The sequence below is a fragment of the Seriola lalandi genome, unplaced genomic scaffold, assembly GCF_002814215.2.
Source record: "Seriola lalandi dorsalis isolate HSWRI2012SDOR001 ecotype SW California unplaced genomic scaffold, Sedor1 jcf7180002054403, whole genome shotgun sequence".
Classification (NCBI taxonomy): domain Eukaryota; kingdom Metazoa; phylum Chordata; class Actinopteri; order Carangiformes; family Carangidae; genus Seriola; species Seriola lalandi.
In genome coordinates this window covers 179,325-204,100 of record NW_019524956.1, presented here as the reverse complement: position 1 = coordinate 204,100, position 24,776 = coordinate 179,325, and the positions used below count along the sequence as shown (strand labels likewise).

The window sequence follows — 24,776 nt, the reverse complement described above, 5'->3', positions numbered from 1 at the left end:
CAGCAGTAGCAGATCAACTCTTAAATTCAGGGCCTGTCCTGTCTCATGATTTTGTGTGGCCTGTCTTTCCTGTGCTGAAATTCTCTCTCCAGCACCTTCTGCTCTCTGCCTGGACACCTTCACCTTTCACCTTCCTAGCTGAAGAAGTTTTAGATTTATTTTTCTGACGTCAGAGTAAACGTATCAAATGTGCAGTACGGAGGAAAAATATCTAAAAATCACGTCTATTAAAATATTTACCGTTACCTGACAGTGACACACTCCAGAGACAATGCAGAATCCTGTATTTTCCAGCCTCAGTGTCATTAACCTTTCCTGGCTAAGAGTCTAGACTGCAGTTTCGGTCTCTAGCAGTCGTAGTCGTCGTCGAAGTTGTAGCACAAACAGCCTAAAGTGCAGATACATTTCACTGCTACGTTTAGAGTTATACTATACTGGTAACTAACTAGCTAACTCTCTGCTCCAGTCGCCAGAAACACCGCTGTCCCGCTCTCAAGCTTACTACGGATCTTGCACGGAGGGGATTAATCAGTGTTATTTACTCGTTAACGTGCTACTGCTGCCTCTTAATGCGCGGGTTTAGTTTCAACACACGTCTGCGCATGCGTTTGATGCGTGTAATATCATAACTGATCTCAGAGGGGTATAAATGACAACAAGCTCACTTTAGCTGTCGCTAATCACCTGTCCGGGATTATTCTCAACGCGCATGCGTAAATCCCCCCAACAAGGCAGCTGTCCTCACTGCTTGCCAAGCCCCAGCCTTTGTTAATGCGACACTGTCACAACCACGAAAATGACAGAAACGATACGTTATAACGGAGTTAGCTAGCCTCAGAAACAATAACTGGTTGCCATCACAAGTGGGCAGTAAATTACATGATGAGTGCACAGGCATCACATCCGTCATGGGACAGAACACTGTTCTGAGATCAAATGTAAGGAGAGATATGCTCCCTTAAGTGTAGTTCTACATTATGTCTATGTTTAGCTTTAACTGCGCAAGCACTGCTATAAGTTTTTTCTGCCTTCAAACATGGTTTCTTGCAGGTGCGGGTGGTAGTGGTGGTGATAATAATCACTTGCCAAAAGCTGGGCCATCATTGCATTTACAAAACTAGAGGTTTGAATACACCCTCTCTACTTTTTCATCCTCTCATGCTGAACTGAAGCCAGACTGGACGCAACACTGACTCACTATTAAAAAAGTAGTATGTGAGATGGGACAGGGCTAACAGGTTAGCATGTTAACTTAAGTAGAAGGAATGAGCAAGAGTTAAAGTTGCCGTTGCTGACAACTGCTGGAGACAGCTCAGTTTTATGCTGAACTTGCAACATTTCTTCTAGAGTGGTAATTAAACAGCTGTTGCTAATGTTGGTTATGTAGCAATAGCAAAAACTGATATATTACCCCAAACCACGATCTTTCCCTGAACCTAACAGTTTTTGTGCCTAAACCTAACCAAACTGTTACCGTTCCATAAGCTTTACCTCATGTTTATTATTGTTACCAAGATGGTAAATATGTTTTTAATTTTAGGAGATGGTCCTATGGGTCATATCAGAGGGGAGGTACAAACGTCTGGTATGGCCGTTCAAGTTGGAGGACATGTTGTTGAGGGTCATGTAGAACCTTTTTGTTTCTATGAACCTGGCAATTTGTTGTCTTATCCATTCAGTGATTCATTCAGTGAGAAGATTGAAATGAAAGGAAGAAATAAATGGTAGTAAAAATTATTTAATTTCAGTATGGATGGATCATCCAGTAAACCATATCATTATCTGACGCCCAGACACGCAGCATCTCTCGGTGAACCCTAGACTTCCTCCAGTCCATTGACTCCAGGACGCCTCTACAAGAACAGAGCATGTTCTCAAAACAAACAGCACAACCTGTACAGGAGTCCAGACCCGGACCTAAAGAGCCAGACACTGGGATTGCCTCTGACAGCTGTTTCCTGTTATGTAACTACACACAGCTGCTATTTCTAAGAGAGGGCATCTTAGAGTTGTAGACATTTCCAAGGGTCAAGAGGAAGAAAAATAATGCAGCTTTAATAGTGACCAACAATGGACCACCAAGGTTTCCTCCTTTGGCATGCAATGTTCTGAGTCACCAGATATGTCAAGCGTCTTTAAGCATCAGGATTCAACTCATTTGATAAAGTTGTGGTTAGTGACAGTTAGCTAATGGCAACTCCAGATAATTTCTTCCGTATATTTCTTGGTTATATTATATGCTGTAATTGTTCTTCTTTTATATGAAAGCTTTTGATCAAATGGACTGGAAGAATGACACAGATGTCTTAATGGTTCACCATTAGTGATCTGCATGCAATATGTTGTTCCACAGAATCGAATTGTTCTTCTTTTTTGGTTGTGAAAGACACCATACTGCTTCAGTAATGTAAAAGGGGCTGTCTAAGTATAATTTGTAAATGTGATTGACTGATTGTTGTTATCTATGGAAAAGCATATCAACTTAAATCAGTTTGAGCACTTGCCCCTTTCTATTCATTTTGCTGCTAATATTGAAATAGTATCATACTAATATATCAAAATTATATTATAATGTGTGGTGGAGACAGTTGATACATATTCAATTCATAGGTCAGATAACACAACCAGAGCACGTCACACGTGGCATTACAGTTATGTTTATGCCTGGCTTTGCAAGTTAGGGGGATTAGTTTTTACAGGAGTCTCTTCTTCTTTGTCTTCATAGTAGCAGTAGCAACAACAGCTGCAGAAATATAGTGATATTAATTGTTGCACAATATCCGGATAAAGTGCAGACGTACTGTATTCAGAGAGAGGCAAATACATCAGGGAAATGATTTTTTAAAGTAAGTCTGTGAGATATGTAAAAATAATACAGAGAAAATGTTATAGTGTCCTTAAGGCTTCAGGCACATTAGTTTCCTTGTTGACATTTTGCTCAAGAGAATAGAAGATAAATGAGGGAGCAGTAATGTCTGGGAAAAAGGCAGAATATTTGGCTGCCATTCTCTGTAAATATTGGTTCAGTTTGTTTGAGGTCCCTCCACAAAATAAACATTTTACATATTGAATAGATTATCATACTTATCCGACCTGGATACTGTATGATAGCATGTGAACATGTCTTTAACCTCCATGCATGGCAGAAAAAGAGAGACCACCCTTAGAAAGAGAGCAGTGGAAGTCACTTTATGTGGAAGTTTGTGTCCTTTGAAATGCACCATTTGTGGTGGTTATCAGATGCAGATCAGCGAGCATCACGGTCCAACCTTCACTAAGGACTTCCCAGTGACCCTTGGATGCATGTAGTTGGCTAATAGTTTCAAAGTTACTATTACTTCCTAAATCTAATAACTAATTAAGACAAACATCTGACAGATACATTGCGGCAGACAAATTTCTAACCTTACCCTAAAAAAAAAGAAATAATTTACACAATGGCCTCAGTGAATCAACCAAGTGAATCAGAATATTAATTCAAGTCAAGCCTTGCATGTCTGACAGAAGACAAAAGAGCACCAATTGACTCAGACACACCGACATGGAAATGCCACGTTTCATGGGACCAGTCCTGGTTTCAAAGCCAATGGAAAACTGAAGACATGTCGCAATAAATCACAAGAGGACATGTAAATCTCTCCTTACAGATGTTTGTGGAAAGATTAGAATGGCAAAGCGATAGGTCATAACTTAGTAGCAGACCTTGTAACGGGAGGCAGATTGTAGCAGCTCTCTCACTGCTCCCACGGGAGCTGGCCGTGTGTGTAAGCTAAGCTGTTACTTTACCCAATGAGTTTTTTAAGCATCACCGTTTCTTGAACACCTATTGGCCATGATTACACAAAAGGAGGCTTTACACATCTATATTGTAAACTTTGCAGTTTAGTCAGGTGTTGACCAGCTAGGCAAGTCAGTCTAGCATGCTACAAAAAAAAAAGGCCTTGATCACATGCTGGAATGTCTCCATGGGTCAGGGGTATTTACTGATGACATCTGTTCTAGGTTAAAGGGCCACAGAAGGTACAAGTACATATGGAAGTCTCTTTTCACATTAGAGAGGGCTTTTCCTCCATGACTGCGGATGTCCAGGGTGTGTGTCCCCTGCCCCTGCCCTACCCTTCAGCCTTCTGCACATGTCAAGTGACAGCCGTCCATTGAGATTCATCAGAGAAAGATTTATGTTTTTAGCAGCCAGCTCTCACTTCTTAGTAGCCATGCTCACTGCAGGCAGTGTTTTCCTTCCTGCACATTCTTATTAGTTTAGTTTATTACAGCAGCACGTCTGGTGAGGTCATTTATGGCCAACCATGGTGGTATGACAAACTCGTTTATAATGGTGAGGCTTCAGCACGTCGGATGAGATCACATGTGCCTTCCTCCGCTGCCCAGACACCAAGCTCCATAGGTAATGAAATCATCTGTTTATCTGTATATTTGTGCAGGAATACGATGGGCCGGGGAACACTGTTGTTGGTGTGCGATCGCTGGCTAGGGGGCCATTTCACACACTGCTGAGTTTCTTCTCCCACAGTTGCTCAACACTATTGAGATAATAAGAGAGTGGCGGCAGGTTGGGACGACTCGCTGTTGCTGTAGATCACTAACAGACTTGGTGAGCAGTGACAGAAAACACAGTCTTTTTTAACTTTTATGTATGAAAATTTTGATCACAGGTGTGTGTTTCTTGAATTTAAGGGATTTGATTGCTGCTTATTTTCTTTCACCTGCATGCAACTGAAGATTCTGTGTCTGTTTGTGTCTAGGCACATGTATAAAAAATTTTTTTTAAACTAATTTGTTGTTTTTGCAAATAAAATGCAATCAATCTTAGTTGCACTAGTAGAAAGCGAAGAGATGTTGAAGGACAATTAGCAGCTCAACAGCATGTGTTCGTCTTAGCGCAGGTTCCCCGCTGGTATTGAACTTCTGACCCTGGTCCCTGAGGGGGATGTTCAGACAAAGATAGAGGGCAGCAGAGAGATTTAGACGTGCTTATGGAACCTGTGTGGTCTCCAGATATGCAATGTGCAGTCCAACACACACATTCGGGCCTTGGCTGAAACAGACCTGATTCATACCGAGTATCCATCTGGTAGAATACCCAGCAGTGTTGCACCCAGCTCTCTGCAGTTCCCATTTCAGAAGAGACAGCACACCAACAGAAGTAAGCACAAAGGAATAAAGCTGTCCAAATGTCCAAATCCCAAATGATGAAGATGCCACATAATTTGCTTATTTTGCAGAGGAAGTGCTTGCTTCAATAGATGTGTATATTTAACACTTTCAGAATGAAAAATGATGGCAAAACAGGCATCATGCTTCAAGACTGGAACTTTTCCACGTAAAACACAGGGATCTCTATGTTTTGCTGCAAAAGTTTTTCACATTTATATTTGAAATACATTTCTTCAGTTCAACACTCAACTCAAATCTTATGTCCATCCAGTTGTCGTACATATGCAGTAGTCAAACACTTGGGTCCAAAAAGTCTGAGACCACTTTGGTCTATTTTCTGTATAAATATTGTATATAATTCAATAAAAAGATTCCATGAAGATGTGGCATTTCATCTGTTTTTCTTTTGCTTTCTCCATCACACAACACTTCATATCCATTTGTTAGAAACAACTTAAATGTTTGTTTTATTACGAGAGAGAGAGATTAAATTGCATCGCATGCCTTGTATTTTGAAAGCCAGTGGAAATTTAGCTATTGTGAAAGCGGAGATGGTGAGTTTCTCTCATGAGGACTGTGCAGCACAATTGCTATCTTATGGTCGAAGAGTGTAATGAGAGTTGTATCTGCGGCAACTACTTCTCACAGTGCGGCAAGGGGCGCAAGCGACAATAAGGAAATGTTACTCATCATTTCATAAAAGTGGATCATACCCAGACTCTTAACAGATATTTATGTTTTATGAAAACCAGTCTCGCAATTTCACCAACAGAGTCAGTGCCGGGGCGTCTTTTACCAACTCTGAATGAAGGCAGCTGAAGTGGATTAGGCTAAATGTCCTTGGAAAAAAGGGCTCACCACAAGAGTAAAGGAAAAAATTTACAGCACAACACTGACCGCTTGGTTTATTCCAACAGATACTAAGTTTGGTCATTGTGTATTCCCTGCAGCAATACGAACAAAAAAACTGAGTAATAATATCATATATAAATTGACATAATTTGCATTGCGAGACTGGATTTTCAAGATTAGCTCAAGCGTGTTATAGCAATTAAGTTGACTTTTATTAATGTTGACAGTATTTTATGGACACAGTTCTGTTACTGATGCACACACACTCACTGTTTACTGTAGTAAAGTCAACTGCAGGTGAACTAGTGTGGTATGTGCCTGACAACGTTGGCTCCTGCAAGTTTAATCAGGTTATCTAACATGAGAAAAATCCTCTGCTGGAGTAGAGAAGATAATATCAGGTGAGGAGATAAGTGCTAACAAGCCTTCTCTGTCACCTCTGGAGGGCAGCTGTCAGAAACAGACACTTTCCATCTGTTTCAGCCTGGCAGCAGGGGTCAGGGGCTGGAAATAGGCAGGCTATTGTGCTTCCCTATGGAGACAGATGTCAAGGTCAGTGTTAATGTACAGCTGCATTGTCAGCAGCTTGAGAGAGCTGAAGACCAATCACACAGCGATCCGAGGATTTTGAATACTGCACAGACGTTAGATGATTGCTGAAAGGAACAATAATGCATCATCAGAGTCATGTCCTGAGTAGAAATCAGTTTTTGCATTGTTGCCTTTGGTTTGTTTGTCATTCAGCATGCAGAAAAGCAAGCATGGATACCATTTCTGTTTTCCTCTTTTACCACCCATGTGGATGTCTCCTAGATTGAGATAGCTCCCTCCATTGCACACAGTCAATGTGCCCTCATGTTGGACAAACCCTACACAATCAGTTGGACCACAGCCTATGCAGATTTGCTGAGATTGGAGAAAGCACATTTTGGCAGTTTTGCACTCTCTGAGTAAAAGAATGATGCTGACGGTAATGAGGATAAAACTCATGTTTGCTCTTGCATGGGTGGCATTTTTCTACTGCAGTTTTTAATTGGTATGCAAAACACAACACTCCCTTTGAACTGCTTCACAGAGTTGCAGATGGCCCTTGAAAAGATTGGAAATAAAAGAATGATAGGTGCAGCAAGAATAGCAGTGAGTGACAAGGTTTTACAGTTCGTATCACATAGATGAGAAAGGAATGTTTGAATATATGAGATAAAAATCCAGCTTTCTCCCAGCTGTTCCAAAAAACACTAGCTGAGCACACAAGAGATCGTGTTGTACAAGTTTGTGGGGATGTGCGTAGGACTTTTTTTTGAAAATCATCAGCAATCATCTTAGCCACATCCATCCAAACCAGTGGAAAATAAATGATATGAGGACGTGCTGACATGTTGAAGTTTACTCTAATTCTCATTTTGGCTCGCGCTCCATTGCTCTAGCCACAGAGGAGGATCTTCGCTCCCATCTGGCTTACTGTGCAGCACTGAAGTGCAGGCCAGCTCAGTTGGGTCATTACAGAGCTAAATCCAACTCACAACAGTAATTGCTGAATGGATAATATTGGAGTAAAGCCCTTAACTGGATTCAGGAGGCTGACTCAGATATGATGCACAAGGATTGAAATGAAATTAGTGGGACTGTCACATTTTTTAACAGCTTTATGAACATTTGTATATTAGATTATATATTTTCACACATGCATAGATTTCTCATGAGTGAAATATAGTACATTTTTATAGTATGTTTTTCTCTTGAATTTTTTCTGTGGGTACCTGAGAGGATGGGACTCCCCCCACCTCCATGCAGTGCTGATGTTCTAATCCCCTGGATCTGAAGGTAAACAGCCAGACTCTCGGATGTAAAGAGGGACACTCACAATATTTAGTTAAGAGATTTGAGGCTGGAGGAGGGTTACTCACCTGAGCACTGGGAATGGCTTTTGTGTGGCTGGACAGGTCAACAACATATCCATTTTCACTAGCGGATGGGAATGTGTTTGCTCAGGCCTATCTCCGGTCTCATGGAAGCCCAAAGTGTTTCATCCTGAATGGATCATCTATCGATGATGGTATCTTCAACCAATTTTTCACCTTGATTATCCAAAGCCTTTTTGATTTTAAATTACTTTTAATTAATGAGGTTTCTATTTTGCCGGCTTTTAACTATCCTGAGTATCATGAGACAAACGTGGATCATTGGATTTAATTTTAGCCTTACATATTTAACCAAAACCTCACTAGCTGTACAAACAAAGGTGAGACTATTCCTTACCTGTTTAGGGCAGGTCAGCACCTGTGACACCTGGTAAAGCTCTTCTCTCAGCAGCATCTCATCTCCTGCTTTATCTGGTCTTTACTCAGATAAGCCAGTCTTTAATGGACATATGAGAAACTTAATATTGTCATTTTATGAATTGAAATGCGGAGTAATGACGTAAAATATCTGACGATGATTAAGCTAGCCACCTTAAACTAACCACTTGCTAACCACACTATCATCTATGCAGCTGTGGCATATTGTAGCTATGGAAACAAACAGGTGGCTGGTGGTGTGTCATGTTATGTTGCTGAAATGCCTGTACCAATGTATGAGTGGTAGAGTTGCATTTTTGAAACATGATTTTAAGGTTGTAAGCCTATTAGATAAAGCTGCTTTAGTAAATTTTTCAAACTGCTGTGCTTGTTATTTTACATGGCTCATTACTGATGTTTGTTCCGTGTTAATGCTGTGGATGTTTGGTGGGTTCCCTGTGCATTGTGACACATTTACTGACATTTGTCATTGTTGTATGCAGCTGTTGTGATAATTAAGTCATTACACACATGAGCTGAAGAAAGTTTGTGTCCATCATCTTTGACTCAAATATCCCCATTGTCAGGGATTTTACACTAGTGGCAGGGCTCCTGGGATTAAAATGTTTGTCTATTGGTCAGTTGGTAAGGCCACAGCTTTGGTCAGGACAGAAATATTTCAACAACTATTTTCATGAAAGAGTGAACAGGCATTCATTAGTCCCAGAGGATGAATACTGATGACACTGGTGATCCCTTGTCTTTCCTTTAGCACCACTTGCAGGTTGAAATGTTCTGTTTTTGCCAACATGTCTTGAAAACTTTTGGATGGCTTGCTATGAAATTTGGAACTGTCATTCATCTTCCCCTCATGATAAATTCCAATAACTAGTATCATCTAGTGCCATCATCAGGTCAGAACTTTACTTTGCCCAATGTTTTGGTTCATTGACCAAATGCCTGTAAAACTAATGACATTCCCATCAACCTTAGATGTGCTCAGTATTTAGTGCTATTTAGCAAATATTAGCATGCTAGCACAATAAACTAAGATGGTGAGCAGGGTAAATATTATACCTGGTAAATATCAGCCATTTTGTTTATTATTGTCATTGTTAGCATGCTAATGTTAGCATTTAGCTCAAAAAGCCTCACCGTGCTTAAGTACCACTTTTTCGTGCTTTGATGTCTTTCAGAGTTCACAGACACTGCAAACAGACCTGTCACCTGTCCAGAACAGTGTTGTTAAACCAGAAACACCGCACCTGCACTGTGCGGGACTCGGCTCAGTAAGTTTCAAAAGCACACAGTCACCAACCAAATCATCTCACAAAGAGGCTCCAACATTTACAGTAGCTTACAGGAGTACATTTATGTTCCTTTAGTTTGTTTTTCATAAAGGTATTCAAAGTTGTGAATGTTGTCATATAAAGTCCATTGCAGACTGTCACAACTTTTTCTTCTTTACTTCTTTCAACATGAAAATTTATTTTTCATGTTTTGGCTGGGGGGCCTTTGGGTATCCTTGTTTTTGTCCTATCGCTTTGCCATCTGTGCTGTGACTGCTGTCTGTCGCTGATCTGCTAGCTTAAACCGTTGGAGAGAAAAAGGTAAACCCCGTGAGATAGCTCTGGCCTTCAGCCTTCAGGAAGGCGTAGGGCCATGTTTTTTGGTTCCACTCACTAAATCAAAATGTGAATGGTTAATTCACCCCCCATTTTCTAAGCAAACACATGTGGCCATGGGGGGTCCAGGCCTTCTGCCCCGATTATGAAGTCCTAACCAATGAGTGAGCCAGCTAATCTTTTCTCTGGCTATAAAATAAAGAGAAAAATTGGATTGGATAGGTCTATTTTCATAGTTTTCAGACAGTACCAGGCTAAAGGATGTTTCAAAAATGTATTCCAGGAACACAAAAATACTATGTGTGTGGAATAAAAAAAATCTATCTAATCTAAAACTCCAGTCCCATATTACAAAATTTCAAAAGAAAACAAAAAAGATCCCTGCAAAGTAATCCTCTAATTTTCCAAACATCGGGTTTTGGGCTGATATTTTCTCTTAAAATTATAGCTGCTTAAAGTAGATTTGCTTGGCATGATTGATTGCAGCGATGACAGCATCTGCCATGATTACAGTAATAAGTCATTTCGTCTCAATTCATTACACCCATTTTTGGGGTCAGCGCAGGTTAGAAATTAGAAAACAGAGCCCTGGGTGTTGCAAAACACAGTATTATGGTTGACAGCTTGTCAAAGTGGGACTGACTAATTACAGTTCTCATCCAGCCTGGGGGAGGAAGAAACTACAGAGCAGTTTGCTGATGTTATTCATGTCTAATTATTATGACATGACAGGATGAGCAATTCCACAAATATCAGTCAAGTATGACAGCAGACACCCACTGACTGATGCCTTGACTTTTCTCTTGTGTTTTTTTTTTCTACGAGAAAATGTCTCCACTACTGCTTATCAAAGACCACAAACCTACATTATGAAGCTTAACTGGGCCTCAACAGCTATTAAACCTCATTTGCAGTATCAGCATAGTATTTTGCAAATTATACACAGTCTACTCTGGATCTTGCAGACGATAAGAACTCTCCCTGGAGATTGGGGAAATGGCTCAATTTGGGCCTTTCAGACGCACTCACAGGGAGCTGTGCTTGTGCATCCAGTCGCCAGCCTAGCTGTGCAGTATCTCCACCTGAGATCAGAACGCTCCAACAAAGAGTCAGCATTCACATCGAAAGATAGATCCCGGGGCTGGGAGGGGGCCCATGGTGTTCAGACTTGGAGTTGTTGAGTTGGGCAAGAATGCCTCGCTGATGCCAAGTTTTATTTTGGTGTAGGTCCATTGCAAGAGCAATCTCCGAGTGTGTGGCATTATGGAGGACATCCAAATGGTTAAGATGGAATTCCCTGATTGTTATTGAGACCTGAACCCCACTGTTCCTGAAATGATCTCTATCAGCCAGCACTCCTTGAAGCACACAGCTATTCATTAAAGATGGTTATCGGTAGGTCTGAGGCGAGAGAAGGGTTTTCAGGGGCAGTCAACGAGGCGAGATCATTGGGTAGCATCTAAGATCAGCTTGCTCGACATTTTTCTACATGCTCTTTCACAATTAACACAACTTCAAACAGTCTCACAGGTATCCTTTCGCCTCCTTAGATGTCTCTGAGAGAAAAAAAAGGGACTAATTAGTTTGTACTCATAAACCGTGCTCACAAGGTTACGAAATTGCCCAACATCCCATAACAAATAAACATAAAATACCTCGGAGATGCAACAAAAGATCAAGGCAGCACTGCTAGGAATTATCCATGTTGAACTCCCTTTGGACTCAGCGTAGCGTGAAGCTGCTATTATCTCTGTGAAAGTCATATCTAGACCCTATTTTTTTCCATTACTGAGTAGTCTGCATATCTTGCAGCTGGAAATCTGCAAGATTTGTTCATACAGCAGCTCATGCCTCTGTGTGGTTGAGCTGGAGCTGATCTTTGCTGGTTACTTTCATGGTCGAGTGATTGCATGTTTAAGTTAGAAAGCAGGGTCATTTATTTCTCGGGCATACATTACTGAGTCTGAATGTATTTTCAGTCTGTCAGTGTCATGTCTTTTTCGACCTTTGAAGATTGATTCACAGTTTCTTTGTGTGTGTGTGTGTGTGTGTTTGTGTGTGTGTAAAATCTCTGATCTCTGAGTAGCTCATGCACTCTTTCTGACCTAATGAAGGAGCGAACACTTCCTGGTTCATTACTACAGGCTGTAAGCCAGAGCAGAGGGTGTGTTCAGGACTGTATGGTGGCTTGACTCAGCAGTAGAGGGCTCCCTTTTCCCTCTGAACTCTTAATTTGACAATGGTCATCTACAAAGGAGAGATCCCACCAATGACAGTATTTTATCTTTCATTAATCAAACTGTAATATGAATTTCAACCTTTTGAGAGTAACATGATAATGTTTTTTACAGCTTAATTTACCACTATAAACACTAAATACAGGACCAACATCTGTTTGTACTGACTGTTTCTTAAAATAGCATTATTATTTTCCTACTTATAAATAACATATTCCCCTAATGTACTTCCATACAAAGTAAAGCAACAATTTTGCACTTCTGTTCTGTATTTTAGAGCAGTTTCTCAACCCAAGCTATCTGTTTTGACGGAGTGGGATGTTTGCCAGAGAGGAGTTCCCCTGCCATTAATCTTACTATGGGTCTGAGTGACAGACCGAATTATCAACTAAAACTTTCAGCCACTTGAGACTGCTACTGATGTTTGGCTTTCAAGAAGAAGAAAGAGTGGAAAACCATTCTCCTGGTAGGAAAAGAGCAGACGCCTGTGTAACTTAAGCATTGTGGAACCCCTCAGCAGCTCTGTAGCATTATCTGGACAAACTAATATTTACTCCAAGACAGAGCAAACACATTCATTTACTCTGGCTTTATTCAGTGCTCTGGCATTGTTGATGGATTAACTCTAATGATGAAATCTAACCTATCTCCTCAGTTTGATCTAAAGGCTGCGCATCTGAGAGTGCTGCGCAGCATTCACTTACAAGTGAAATGACTAAAAGCTGCTTTACACAAAGAAGTTGACAACAAAAGATAATTATTGGTTAATACATTCTAGCTGATGTCAAATAAAAGTCCAAACATATGAAAAAGTGCAAGACTGACACAAGATCTTTGTTTTGCAAATTACTGATCAGCTGCTTCACCATCAATGTGCACATTATTAAGAACACAGCCTCCCACAAGGATGAAAACAAAATCAACAACAGTCTGTTTTCTTTTTTTCAGCTGTGTTCAGAGGGATGGGAGATTTGCAGCAGTCTGAACATGAAAAAGGCAAGTAACGAGTTGGTCTGAAGTCTGACCACAGTGTGGTGAATCTCCGTTTGAGTCAGGTCTGCTTTGAATAAAAACTGATTTGCCTCCCCCCCTAAATTTAGTCTCCAAAATTACACACCCTTCAGAGCATTGTCGGAATGCACGAGACTTGAAGGTCCTCCTTTCTCACCAGAGTGTAATGAGAAACTGCTTGTAGGGACCGCTGGTCATAAAGGCAAACACCTGCGATGATGAGACTGAGGGAATCAATCTTCCTTCACCCCCTTCCATCAACACAGAACAGAGAAACTAGATTCTCCTGACCTACCCGTTCGCTTCGTGCGATGAAAGTAGAGACAACTGCTTTGCTGCTTGAGCCTGGAGGATGGATGGATGTGGGGAGGACCTAAGACCTGAAAATCCTCCACCGTGAATACAGAAGTAAAATACAAAGTAGCACATGCAAAATCCATGAATGATGCAGAGACCCTTATTTGGATCATTTGCTTTTTGTTTCGCTTTTAGTTTTAAGTAAATTCACTATTGATTCATGTAGTCAACCAAATATCCAGACATGAACAAAAGTGACTAATTTATTATGTTTATGTAGAATTTATGCAAAATTTCAGTATTTTATTGATGATATCTATTTATAAATGTTTGATATATTCTGACATTTTGGCTTTTGTTAAAACCTGCCTTCCTTAATATGCACCTTAAAATTCACATACTTTCTTAGCAACATCAAACTGACTCTTTATTATTATAATGATTCCACATTGGCCTTAATAATTGGAGAAAGGGTGTTTGAGGAACTGCTGGTATCATCAGAGGAAGGAGGTACATTTATTTAAGCAAAGGTACCAGAACAACAATATAAGAATACTCCAATGCAAGTTAAAGTCCTGTATTCAGACTGAAGCACAAAGCAAAAATCTGCTTAAAGTATCAATAGTAGATGTGCTCAGTGATGTTTTATTACATGATTGGACTGATGAATCAATTCATATAGCATTTGACTGTTATAGTTGGTTGAGGTGAAACTAGTTATAATGTACAGTTAGGTAGTTTTGTTCAGTGGTTCCCAGCCTATAGGGATAGGGCCACTCCCAAAGAGTCACAGGGTAAATCTGAAGGGTTGTGGGATAGGAAAGAGGAAAAAACAGAAAAAAGTACAATACAATACAATATTCCCCTCTGAAATGTAAAGGTGAAGTACAAATTAGCATATAACAGAAAAACTCAAACAAAGTACAAATGTCTCAGAAATGCTTGTGATTTTTCTTAATGTAAATATTATTTTAAAAGCTACTTTTCTGCTTTTGTATTTAGATTTTTATGTTGGAAAGTTCTTTGGAAGTGGGCTGATTCAACCTGCTGCACCGTGAATTCAGAGTGTAACCAAGCAGCACAGCGGCGCTTCACCTTGCTTTTCTCTATGTGTTTTCATTGGGTCAACCAGTTAGTCTGGTAGGACATACTTTTCTTTGGGGGAAATGTCAGCCTTCCTACAAGAATTTCTCTGCTTACATTTGCAGGTGGACCCAAGATGGCATGATGGTGTATCCATACACTGTCTTGTTTTTAATGGACAAAGCCTCAGCATTCTTTGGCACATATCGGCCCCCGAGTGAAACCTCAACGAATTCATGTGTGTGTTTATTTGTTTTTTCTTCCTTGTGACAGACAGAGACACACCCTTGGATTTCACTTATAGAGTAGCCGAGACCTTGTTAACTCAGTAATGGATAGCCTTGGTGTACACGGAGACATCCTCCTCATTCTTGTGCCACTGAGAGCAGGAAGAGAAGACAAGCACTTCCTCTATCACTCTGACACTCACCTTTTGTCTGTCTCTGCTAGCATCGCACAGAGAGCCTGTGTCTGTGCAATGGATGTGGTTAATGGCTTCTCTTTGGCTTTTCCCATGAAGAACTGCATGCAGGAAATATTTTGCTTTGTGTGTTGTGATGGTACTGATAAACAAGACTGTACTGTCAAGTTCCACCACACACAGTACGCCGTATGTAGACCATATTCTTGTACACCTGGAAAGGTAAAATAACACTTATATTTAACATATTAGAAAGGTCAACCCTTTATGGTTTGAAAGTGATATTACATGACATTATTTGTTCATTTACAAGATAGGAATTGATGTTAAATGTTGACAACATTTATCAGCATGGAAGCAGTTGTTGGGATGAAACTTGACTCCGCAATGCTTCAACATAAAGAAGCACTTGAGCTGAATTCTGTGCAGTTTGCCAAAACACACACACTTTCTTTACTGAGCTTCTAAAACTCTCCTTAACCAGAGAACAAAAAAAAAATGATTGTGTTTCTCATTAGGGTTTCACTTCATGACAGACCAAATATTGGAGCTGAAAGACAGAGGGCTCACTAGACAATTGAATGCAGTTTAAGCATTTCTGCAGAGGCCCACCTTGCTATTGTGGCTTGGAAGTGTGACTGCTGGTTGAATCAGTCTGCAGTGGAGGGTGATGACTGAGAGGATCTCCAGTGTGGAGTAGCCACCCACATAGCTTTGTATCTTGTCTGCAGATGAATCTGATACATTTCATAAAAAAAAAAAAGAAAAGATTTTTTTGTCTGTCTATTCTTTAGTGCATTTCAGCAATAGTTTCTCCACTGAAGTGCGTGTACACGCTCTCATCTTTACTTGTGTACGAAAAGATTTGCCGTTACAAAGGTGCTGTCATTTGGCTGCGATTGAGTTTCTTTCAAAAAACTGATTTAAAAAAAAAATATATATATATATATATATATATATATAAATTTTGCCAGGATTGTCATCTGATAGTTTAATATAATTATAAGAATATTAAAACCTTAGATTCTTTTTTTATTTTATGATAATAACAGTATCAGCTAAACAAAGAATATTAAGCAACAATTTGTCTTTACAGAACACAGTGATGTAGTTTTATTGTTTTGATATGTGGAACAGTTGCACTATGTTTACAACAGCCATAGAATCAATAAGTAAGACAAGCTAAAACATTTACCGACTTTGACATACACACTATACATTTCAATTTAAGATATTCTGTATGTTATATGTTCATTCCCAATACCTTTGCAGCAGTGGTAACTAAGTACATTGACGCTGTTACTAGACAGTTGAATGCAGTACTTAAGAACAATTTTGACATACTTTTACTTCATATCACTTTATGCTCCTTTATGTTCTACTCCAGTATATTTCAGTGGCAAATTTTACTCTCTATTTTTACTCTACATATTTTACTCTACATTTATCTGACACCTATAGTTTTTAGTGCCTTTGCAGATTAACATTTTACACATATGATCACTTTATAAAATTAGGATTAAATATTAGGATTAAACTACCTAATAATAAATGGTGTTGTTAAAATTAAATCTCCACTAGACCAACTGCAACAGATAAATGCTGCTCAAACATGAACACAACAGTAAACATTATAATATTAAATTAAAGGGTCCATTTTGCATGAGTACTCTCACTTTTGATACTTTTCAGTATATTCTTCTGTACTTGTACTTTGATGATTCGAATAACAACCAAAACATTAAATATTCTTCTGTATCTCTTTTACTGAGCACATTTCAACCTCAGCACACGGACATGTTCTTAATTTCCTTTTCCCCTTGCGTGCGCACCATGTCATGTTGTCTTTCGGTTATTTTGATATTGGTGTGATGTCATTCGGTCTGGCCTGTGGAGCCCTACTCTCTTCCCAGTGGAGTGGCTATATCAGACCCTTCATTCAGTTTAAAACCATGTTTTCGCCATGCCAAATTAACAGCCACCCTTTGGGTCAATGCTGCGTGCGAGTGCTGAGATGGGAGAGGCGTGTCTGAGTGAAAAGCGCCAATAAGAGCAACATGCATGGTTCTCCACAACTGGCTGCACTCCGTGTTCTTCAAAGGGCCTTCTTTCTCTCTGTCTCTCTTTTGCACTGTGAGCTTGTTTGTAGTCAATTGCTCAACAGATCAGGCTTCCTGGGCCTCGCTGCTCACGAACACACCAAATAACCTGATGATAGTGTCAATATGGGAAAGGTCAGACGGTTATGTATATGTTTTATTTCATCTTAGATGTTGCTAGAATCGGTGGTAAGTTTGTGTTGATTTTGACATGAGCCTGTCTTGGTTATCAGCCAACAAGTTCCTTAAAATCTGACAACTCATAGGGGCTGGCAGCTCTGACTGGCGCCGTTGTGCCGAACCCCTAGGGAGTGGCGGCTGCAGCAGGGCATGGTCAGGAGGTTGATTAATGACAGCCATTGTTGTTTACTTCTCACCTTTTGTTGCATTATCTTTTCAACTCACTACACGGTGACGCGTTAGCTGTTGATCGTGCTGTTCACATACAGCATTCAACACCAGAGCAACAGGCTCTGCATGCATCAGACCTGTACCACAGAACAGTGTGCTCCAGTTCCTTATATCTCATCTGAATACAGAGGTGATGCACACACACCTCTCACAAACCACAAACTGGATGATTTGCTTATAATTAACGGAACTTCTTGTTGACCCCGGTTCACCCAGCGATGAGTTAGTCTCAGTCAAATGTGTGATGTCTCTACCAGTTTTGGTCTCATAAAGCCAATTTGAATCTGTTAGTTCAGCATTATTTCTTCATGAAATCCCACTCACATCAAGATCTCCCAAATTAGCTATATACTACATTACTATACATATAATATACAAGATTTAGGAGATTATTTAGCCCTTTTTCAAAATGAAAGTACATATTAGTGGCCAATGTTTAAAGATTTATGACTTCATTTTGAACCGATGTGGGCTGAGAGCCACAGAGGGTAGGGAGGTCACAGAATAGTAAGAGACACAATGTTGGTTTTGGTCTTTTTATGGGATTTGTTGACAAAAACAGAAATATAGACCAAAATCATGCCTAAAATAATATTTAAAAAAAGAATAGGCTTCCTTTATTTTGTCACTAAGCATATTCCAGTGCATCAGGTACAACATTTTACAGCGTGAGAGTTTTGATTGTCTCTCTAAACGCAGAAACGTCTATTCACTCATTTCATAGCTTCAACTGAGCTTCAGGCAAGATTTTCCTCCCTAAACCAACAGACAGTACAGTGGTTTACCACAAACATTTTTGGGAGAAGAGTCATCATCTTATTATCACCTAATAAGAATTCGAGCCAAAAATGAACTTGAAGGCATCCCTTAAATCCAACGCCTCATAGCTTCTTTTTTTTTTCTTCTGCTGTTAGCATTTGGCATTTAGCACAGTATATGTTTCAGCTCACTTTAAATAAATCACAGATGGGCAGTCGGGCAGAAACATTAATTCTATAGTCTCCACAAATTAGAGAGGATCCTGAGGACTGTCTCTGTCTTTGCCCAGATCGTCACTAAAATAGACTTCCACTACAAAACTGCTGACAAATTTCCATAATGAAAGTCTGTATTTTGACTTTCCAGTAGAGGACTACACACTCCTCCAGACACTGATATTTACATACCGATTACTGACAATACACACAAATTACAAGCATTCTTCCAGTTTTACAAAAAAATATGCTTGCTTTCAGGGGCAGTGCTTTCAAAGAGTGCATTTTAATTGTGTTTGCAAACATAATTTCATGCTCTTTTAGTCATCTGTATGTAATAATCAAAACTGGGCTCCGAAATCCAATGTGATCCTGTGGTTATTCTCTTTATTGCTGTATTGCTCTATCCTCCGAGGACCAAAAACAGCGGCGGAATCTCCTGAGAGCAAATGTGAAATGATACGTTTTCATTTAGAAAGCCAAATGTCATCATCATGTCTCTGTCCCTTTTGCTTTTAGAGCCTCTGGTTGATGTGGTGAGCTGGCAGAGCAAGTAAGAACATGGGAGGGAGACATTTATCATCCTCTAGACTACAGAGCTGTAACTCTGCCTGCTTGGAAATCCTGTGGACAGTCAATGGGGGAAAAAAACAGTCAATTGCATTACAAGGATGACATCGTTACGGACCCATGGCTTTGGTGTTTTGGGTGGTAAAAAAAGTGAATGCATCGCTTACAAATTCAACTAATAACAAAATGCCACTGTGGATCTGTATAGTGTTTGAGCCTGCGTAACTTTCTTTGCTGTTTTACTCTGTTCACTAAATTCATCAAATTCTGTCACATAGTGTAAACATCATGCTGGCAGCTATGAGCAGAATTTTCATTTATGACTTAGTTTCTCACATGCTTGTCAAAAAATTACACCCAGCTTGTCAAAGAGCGTGACAGGTACATGTTCCAGCATTGTACATGTTTGCATTCACTGTGTTTCCATGGCAAGTCAATTCATTTGAAATTTTAGACATGAGAACTGCCGGCACTGGCCCTCTTTCCAAAATGTGATACTTTGCCAACTTGCCACTCTCTTTTTAAAAGGTTTCTTGCGTATCTTTCTATGCTTTTTCCAAGACCTGTCTGGCCTGCCGTGTCGCCTGTCCTGAGATGCTCTCTTGTTGATTTTTAGTCGTGCAAAGACAGAGTAAGTGAATGACTCCCGGCCAGCCTAGGGTATTTCCCCTCTTCAACACAAAAAGCAGAGATAATGTAAAATGTCTTAAATCATACCCAGCAAAGTGTCAAAGACATAAACTGAACTTTGGTCTGTAAAGAACACTCAATCCCTCCTGTACACATGGCAGACATTGATGAATTGTTGTAGTTGAAGATAGCAGTGCCTGTTCTTGCTTTTTAAGGAATCTCTGTCACCATTTCACTGCTGCTTGGATTATGAATGGTGCTTAATATCGTATCCATTAGGATCAAGGAGGCCAAGTCCCCTATCCATCTCTACAAGTATCTGTTTAAGCTTGTGGTATCTGAGAATCCTTTCAAGTTTAAGTTGCAGAGGTAACACTCTTAAGGCCGTCAAGATCAGAGCACTGTACAATGTTTAAGTCTGGGCATCTGCACATTTGTGTGTCACTAGTGTCATTGTAAGTTTGGCATGTTACAGTGCAAAAAGGCTCCTTTTGTCTCCTTTACACACAAGCAAGTGTGTGCTGCTTTCAGTAATACTGAATAAATGAGAAAATTTAAAAGGTAGAAACAGTATTTTTGGAAAAACATGGTTACAGATCTAATATCGCATAAGTATTCTTTCAAAATAAGACTGGTGCAGATAGGATCTGGTCTGGCTTTAACCCCAAATAAGCATCAATTACTCTGCACACCACAGTGTAAAAATAACAAAATGTTGGTAAATAGTTTTATCGTGACAATCAATTATTTGACCGCAATTTGATAAATAGTTCTCTACAGGTACCTACAGTTTTACCTTGTGAAACTTCGGGGAAAATAAATTAAAAGTAAAAAATAATTAAATGATGACTGAGGACTATTTGAACAATATTGAACAATAAAATATTTGGGCAATATTTAAAATACACAAAAATTCTTCTTGTAAAAGTGATTCTGGGATTAAATAATTGCACCTATAATTGCACCTATCTCAAAGTACATACACTAAAAACTAAATTAATACTATGTTTTGTGTCCCGTATAAATAGGAAATATCTATTTAGAAGCAGCCCACCTGCTGCCGTTCCAGCACACAGGGTCTGCAGAACACACAGTGGGGGGTATCACTTGCTGCCCTGATTGATGACCATAGGTCCCGCAGGAAGTAACCCCGCCACCATGAAGGAGTGTTTTCTGAACCCCAAGTGGTATCCGGGAAAACATGAGCGACTCCAGTCAGGGAGCGTGTGTACTCATAGGCCATCTTAATGTTTGGATACACTCAGTCACTTGGGTTTTTGCTGCAGAAGGGGAAAGGAATCAGAAACTGCAAAATAGGGTTCAGAGGGCATCCAAATTCCAGGGTGTTCTCTGAAACGTGCTGCTAGGCCTGATCAGTGTGACACCTCAGTGCTGTGTGTTTTGGACCTTGTTTTAGCAGGTTAACTTTTCTAGGATAATATTTCAAAAATCGCAGATAAACATGAAGCATTTTCTTTACAGTATCAAACAGGATGATATTAGACAGATTCACCCTTTAAAGACACTGCTATAGGCCTCTAAGCAAAGGCTGATCATTGGCATACATTTAATATCAAACTTGCAGCATACACAGAGGGTCAAATCCATTTATCTTTTACATTTTTTAACTACAAAATATCAACTTATTAAAAAGAATATTACTATCTGTGGATCTTTTCCTTTGGAAAGAAACTATAATATACAGTAGTGTCTTCTTAAGAATTGCATTTTTTCGGCTTTTGGGGTGGTTCAAGTTGAGTTGAAGATTATTTCCGTCTGTCCCCACAGCCAGAATGAAGAAAACAGAACCCCACTACAAGCGAGTCCAAAGATTGTCAGTGGGAGTAGTTTGAAATGTAGACTTTTTGCTCATTTGTCTGAAAGGAATTGGATTTGAAATCGCCAGTAATAACTTGCAATCAATCTACAGCAATAAAATTATAAATATCATTCATCTTTCTAATAAAGGCAGAGGTTTCTAATATAACTCTCAAAACTGACCCTCTCTCCAGCCTCAGATCTCCTCTCACTGACTGTTAAACTGTAACTCTCATATTTTAATATCATTCAGTTCACTGTCACCTTATGTTTGTAAATAGTAAAAAGTAAAAAGCTTGAATCTTAGCTGATCATCTTTATTAGTGTAAACAGATATGATCATTAATAATCTGACTGGATGACCATCTCAGCTGAGTGAAAACCCACTCAAGCTATTTCTTCACCAATCCAATTAAAACTTCTGTATAAAACTGTGGTTATGAAGAAAGCAGGCGGAAAACTATTTTTTTCATTAAACATTATATAATGATTCATTGTGTTATTCTAAGTTATAAATATAGCATCATAAAAAACCCTCTCCCTAAATTGCATCCACGCGGAAGTTGCTGTTAAAAACCACAGAAATGCTCAGTCTAATTCAGCCACACTAGACTGGGCCCGTCACTAAACCTACTGCATCACACACTCCCTGCATCAGTGGAAGAGATGGCAGCTGTGTGCACGATTTAGAAAGTTGTATTAACACGTTAAATACATACACTACTAAAAAATTATAATCACTTTTTTTTTTTTTTTTTTAGAAATAAAACCTTAATTAATTCATGTTCAATCGTAATTTTGGTTCCCAATCAGAATAGAAATAAAACGTTAAAAGGGAACTTTAGTTTAAATTTATGAAAAACAAAACTAAACGACTCAACTATTGCAAAGTCTATATGATGAAACTTTTTTTTCAAATAGCTCTGACCTAAAAAAAAAACAACAAAACACATTGTGTCTAATAAATATAAGGCAACACAACACCGTTACACACGTTAGGTTGACTGTGCACTGCCTTTTTCTATTGAGTTGAGCCAATGTTTTCAAAATAAGGACAGAATACAATAATAATACTATAATACCTAATATGAAAACATTTATGCATTTTACAAATCTATGTAATTTTAGGTGGGCTGGTATTATTGGACAAAAACATGAAAGGTTCAAATCCGCAGCAGGCTTATCACAGAAATGAGCCAAACAGAGAGATCAGAAAATATGGTCCCACGAATAACAGTGAGGAGGTTTTTATAGTAAACAGACCACCGGAATAAAAGCGTGGAGACTGAGTGTGGAGCTTATATGGGAAAATTTCTGGTAATTTCTATAAGGGGGCAAAGTCTCCGTGAGGCAGCATGTGGGTGGATTTGGACTGTCAGCTGCCCTCCTGCACGCACCCTTCATTAGCGCGCTGATCAACCCTCAGATTTCCATCATGGCAGGTATCAATTACAAGGCAGATAGCATCAGTGGAGGCAGCCAGCCTGTGGAGACCACTGTGCCTGTGTAATGACTTTTCCCACCAAATAGTGGTGTAATGACACCTCAGCGTGTGGCTTTCATATTCAGAAATTAGGACAGAAATCCAATCAGGAAGACTTTTCATTTGAGACAGGCTTAAATTTGACCTTCTGTTAATTTTATGATTGATCAAAATTAGTTTTAGGCCATTTACAGCCTCAGGGAAAACAAACCGTTACTGCCAATGCCCAGATTAAACTTCCATTCATGTTTCCATCGCCTCCAGTTGGAAGACGAGCGAGTGCGATGGAATAAATTGCAGGTGTGGAGAGTTTGGGAAAGTGGAAATTCCAGACGATCGACAGCGTAAAGATCAGAAATAAGACGAGGTGATGTTAAGATGAGACCTTCACTGGTTGCAACGATAACCGAAAAGCACTTGAGTGAGCAGAAAACTTGAATTTCCCGTATTGCTCTGTCTTTAAACTCCTCAACACGGGACTTTCATGTAGTAAGACACGTGCAAACGAATTTCTTTTTCTACCATGCAGGAACCAGCCTGCGCACCTCTGCTGAAATAATGTGGGCTGCGAGACCATGGGATGGCATTTAAGAAAGCCTTTATTTTTGAATATTTACAATGAAATTATAAAAATATATAATTAAAGCTTTGGCAAATATTTTACATTTAGACAATTTATTTATTTGTTCACATCGTTAAGTCACTGTAGGATCGAGATCATGGCCACAAATTAATATAATATATGGCGGATTACAGAACAACCCTTGGTTTTATACTAAAACATCGATGACACACTGGACGGGCAAAAGTGTATTTTTTTTTATCCTGCAGTCTCCTTAAGAGAATATACAGTCTAGAAACATGAAGTATTTCAATGGAGGAAAAAAAAACTATCAACCAATGAGGGGAGACACCGATACATCCATGCAAGCTTACATTCATATGGCCTTGAAGGCCGATAAAGCTATACTGTATTCATAATGCATGTGAAAAGGCCTGTGTTTGACTGTAAGCTACAAACACCCGGGGGAACAAGCCGTTAGTGTTTAGACTTACTGTTGGAGTTGTTGAAATGAGTTCAGTTAAATGGGTCTGGTAATTAAGGTGGTATAAGTCCCGGTTATGATGATGAGGTAGGGAGACTGAGTCCATGCACACTGTTCAAGTCTTCATGTTGCTGCTGCTGCTGCTGCTTGCTCAGGGGACTGGGTGGTTTTCTGTCTCCTGCACAACACAAAGAAGAAATAGAGTCGTGGGTCTGTGCGTGCAAAATGAATATTTACTCCTCAAGATAAACGCTTCTAACTTGAGTTATTTCGCCAACAAGTTGCAGCAGGACTGACCTGCTTTAAACTAACAGGATATTCAGAAATGTAAAGGCCCTACAACCCTGACAAGCAGTGTCTTTTGTTTTTAATTAAACGTATTTTCTCGTGTTTTATATGCGTAAAATGTCCTCGGACCACCTGGTAAAGCGCTGTTCTGGAAGGTCAATATTTAATAATTGACATATAATTAGACTTCATTTTGGATTTGGTAAATGTTTACACTCGTCGCGGTCATTGCTTATTGCGAAAGTGTGTGTGCGTGAGAAAGGAAAGAGGGAGGGAGAGAGACAGCTCACTCCAGATCTGAGCTGATATCATATGAGACCTCAATTATATTAATAATAATGTTAATAATAATAATAATCTCTGCAAAAAAATATTGTAATAAAAAGAAACTGCATCCCAGAGAGAATACATTTTTTAAAAAAAAGAAAAAGAAACATCTGTCAGCAGTTTTCACATTAAGCTGTGGTCCCGGTCCCC

General features: G+C 39.5%; 1 protein-coding gene across 1 annotated transcript in view; it reads right to left on the bottom strand.

The window, feature by feature from the left end:
• Positions 1 to 23,546: 23,546 nt before the first annotated feature.
• pax1a (paired box 1a) overlaps positions 23,547 to 24,776 on the bottom strand; it is a 4,879-nt gene continuing 3,649 nt past the window's right edge. Inside the window, exon 5 of the mRNA XM_023409683.2 lies at positions 23,547 to 24,189. Within this exon, the coding sequence (XP_023265451.1) occupies positions 24,086 to 24,189 (104 nt within the window). The 3' untranslated portion in view covers positions 23,547 to 24,085. The remainder of the gene's footprint in view (positions 24,190 to 24,776) is intronic.